Source organism: Aegilops tauschii, chromosome 1 (assembly GCF_002575655.3).
Source record: "Aegilops tauschii subsp. strangulata cultivar AL8/78 chromosome 1, Aet v6.0, whole genome shotgun sequence".
NCBI classification, from domain to species: domain Eukaryota; kingdom Viridiplantae; phylum Streptophyta; class Magnoliopsida; order Poales; family Poaceae; genus Aegilops; species Aegilops tauschii.
In genome coordinates, this window is record NC_053035.3 from 5,335,732 (window position 1) to 5,337,822 (window position 2,091).

The following is a 2,091-nucleotide window of genomic DNA, read 5'->3' on the forward strand; positions in this document are numbered from 1 at the left end:
TATAATGGGATGAGCCCATTTTAAATGTGAACATGAGAAAGGAAGCGAGGACTCCAACAGGCGCGACGAGGCCCGTCCCAATTATTTAGGACGGGCATGCGCGAGGGCGCTTTGTCCTCACTGCCACGACTCTCCAAAAACGGTTCCTCTTCCTCTACGTCCTCCCGATTCCCTCTTCCTCTGCGTCGCCCGCTCTCCCAACAATCTGGCTTCTGGAACGGTGAGTTCTCCTTCCTGTCAATTATGTTAGTAGTTCTCCAGTAGAAGCACATACGATGGCCTTCTTCTTGTCAATTTCTTGTTCTCCTGCTTCTTTATTTTGTGCGCACAGATTCATCTGCCTGCAACATGTAGTCCGTTGCCTTATGAGAATTTTGCACACAGATTCATCTGCATGCAACATCTAGTCTGTTGTCTTGTCAATTTCTTGTTTTTCTCCTGCTTCTTTAGTTTGTACACACAGTTTCATCTGCATGGGCGATGAACTATTCATAGATACATGTTTATTCTTGATTGTTGATGCAGTTGTTTAGATAAATATTTCAAGTGCGTAAATTTTGATTGTTAATTCGCATATACTCCCTCTGCAAGGAAATATAACAACTTTTGGTTCAATACTTTAGTGATTTCTTTATAGAGGGAGTACTTGTTTAGTTTAAATTGTTCATGCACTTGTTTACGTAAACTTTCAATAGCGCCAGAATTACTATACTATCTGCCGTCATATTCATCTCGGCTTATTGTTATCATGTTATTGTCATGCTTCATGTTTTATACTGGTTTCATCAATTACAGTCCTTCGGCATGGCGTTCGAGAAAGATTATGCTGCTAGGGCAGATGGAAATACCGAAATTTTTGTGAAGTACACGAACAAGGCTAGCTGTGTTGGGTACTGCATTGGCAGATTCAAATACTGGCTGCGGAACGACGACCAGAAGATAGTTGCACTGGATGTGGAGTACACCTGGCCTCGTGGTCCGACACAGATGGCTGCCGTGGTCCAGTTATGCGTTGGCATCTACGTCCTCGTGTACCACATAAGCGTTGCTGGTGAGCACTGCGGCCTACTTGCCGCCTTCCTGCTCGACGAGGAGTACACCTTTGTTGGGGTGGACATCAACAATGACGAGAAAAAACTCAAGCGTGTTGGTCTGGTGGTACAAAACTTTGTGGATATCCAGAATATGTGGAGAGTGCCTGATCCAGTGACGATTAAGCCAAAGTATGGCTTGGGGGTCTACGCTGGTTCCATCACCCACCACAGCTACAACAAGATGAAGGATGCTATCACAGAAGATGACCACCATATATGGGCAGAAGCGCCCTTGCCCTTGAAGAACATCTATTATGCTTCCAGGGACGTGTATGCCACCTACGATGTATACAGGCGCTTGGTGAACTTCCAGAAGGGGTTCGAGAGTCTGTGCCAGCATCTCGCCACACCATCTAGGCGGTCGAGGAAGTCCGGAAGCAAGAATGAATCAACCTAAAATGTTTCTTCAATTTATCTAGCTGATAGTCTGTAAACTTTATTATACTGATAGTAAGTCGTAAGTTCAAATTTCCTGCAAGTTGAATCATCCTTTATTCTAGCTGTCTTGCCTACTTTGATCCACGTTCACGAGATATTATACTTAAGACGTTTATTTTGTTTCGGTTTCGCTAGCTATGATACAGAATGAGATAGCCATTTTTACCAAAAGATTATTTTAGATTTATAATGAATACTGTTCTCAACTGGGTTTGAATAGAGAAATTTTATTTTTTAATTGCATAGAGAAAGTTCATTTTTTTATTCAAAAGAAGGGTCGCCCCCTCTGATTTTCCATTAACAGAAACCACTTGGTCTTTAAAGCCCCTGATGCAAACTACAGCTAGAAACTAAAGTAATCAACTAGTATCACAAATCATACATGGTAACAAGCCCAGCCAGACTTAACATGAAGGTCCAAAAAATAAAACTATGGCAGAGGACAGAAAATATAACTGAGAGATGCGCAGGCGACACCGCAATACCCTGTGACTCCACACTTGCGATGAACTGTACAATTCACCTGCTACGTGCTCTAGCCTGCGCATATAGACCATCA

The 2,091-nt window shown here is 42.9% G+C and overlaps 1 protein-coding gene across 1 annotated transcript; it reads left to right on the forward strand.

Annotated features, from left to right (window-relative positions):
• Window positions 1–804: 804 nt before the first annotated feature.
• Window positions 805–1,491, forward strand: LOC141026568 (uncharacterized). The gene has a single exon (XM_073503326.1). The coding sequence runs from the start codon at window positions 805–807 to the stop codon at window positions 1,489–1,491; it is 687 nt and encodes a 228-aa protein (XP_073359427.1).
• The last annotated feature ends 600 nt before the right edge of the window (window positions 1,492–2,091 follow it).

What these genes read in the sequence shown, in the direction of transcription:
- LOC141026568 (XM_073503326.1), top strand. Translation starts at nt 805, where the DNA reads ATGGCGTTCGAGAAAGATTATGCTGCTAGGGCAGATGGAAATACCGAA.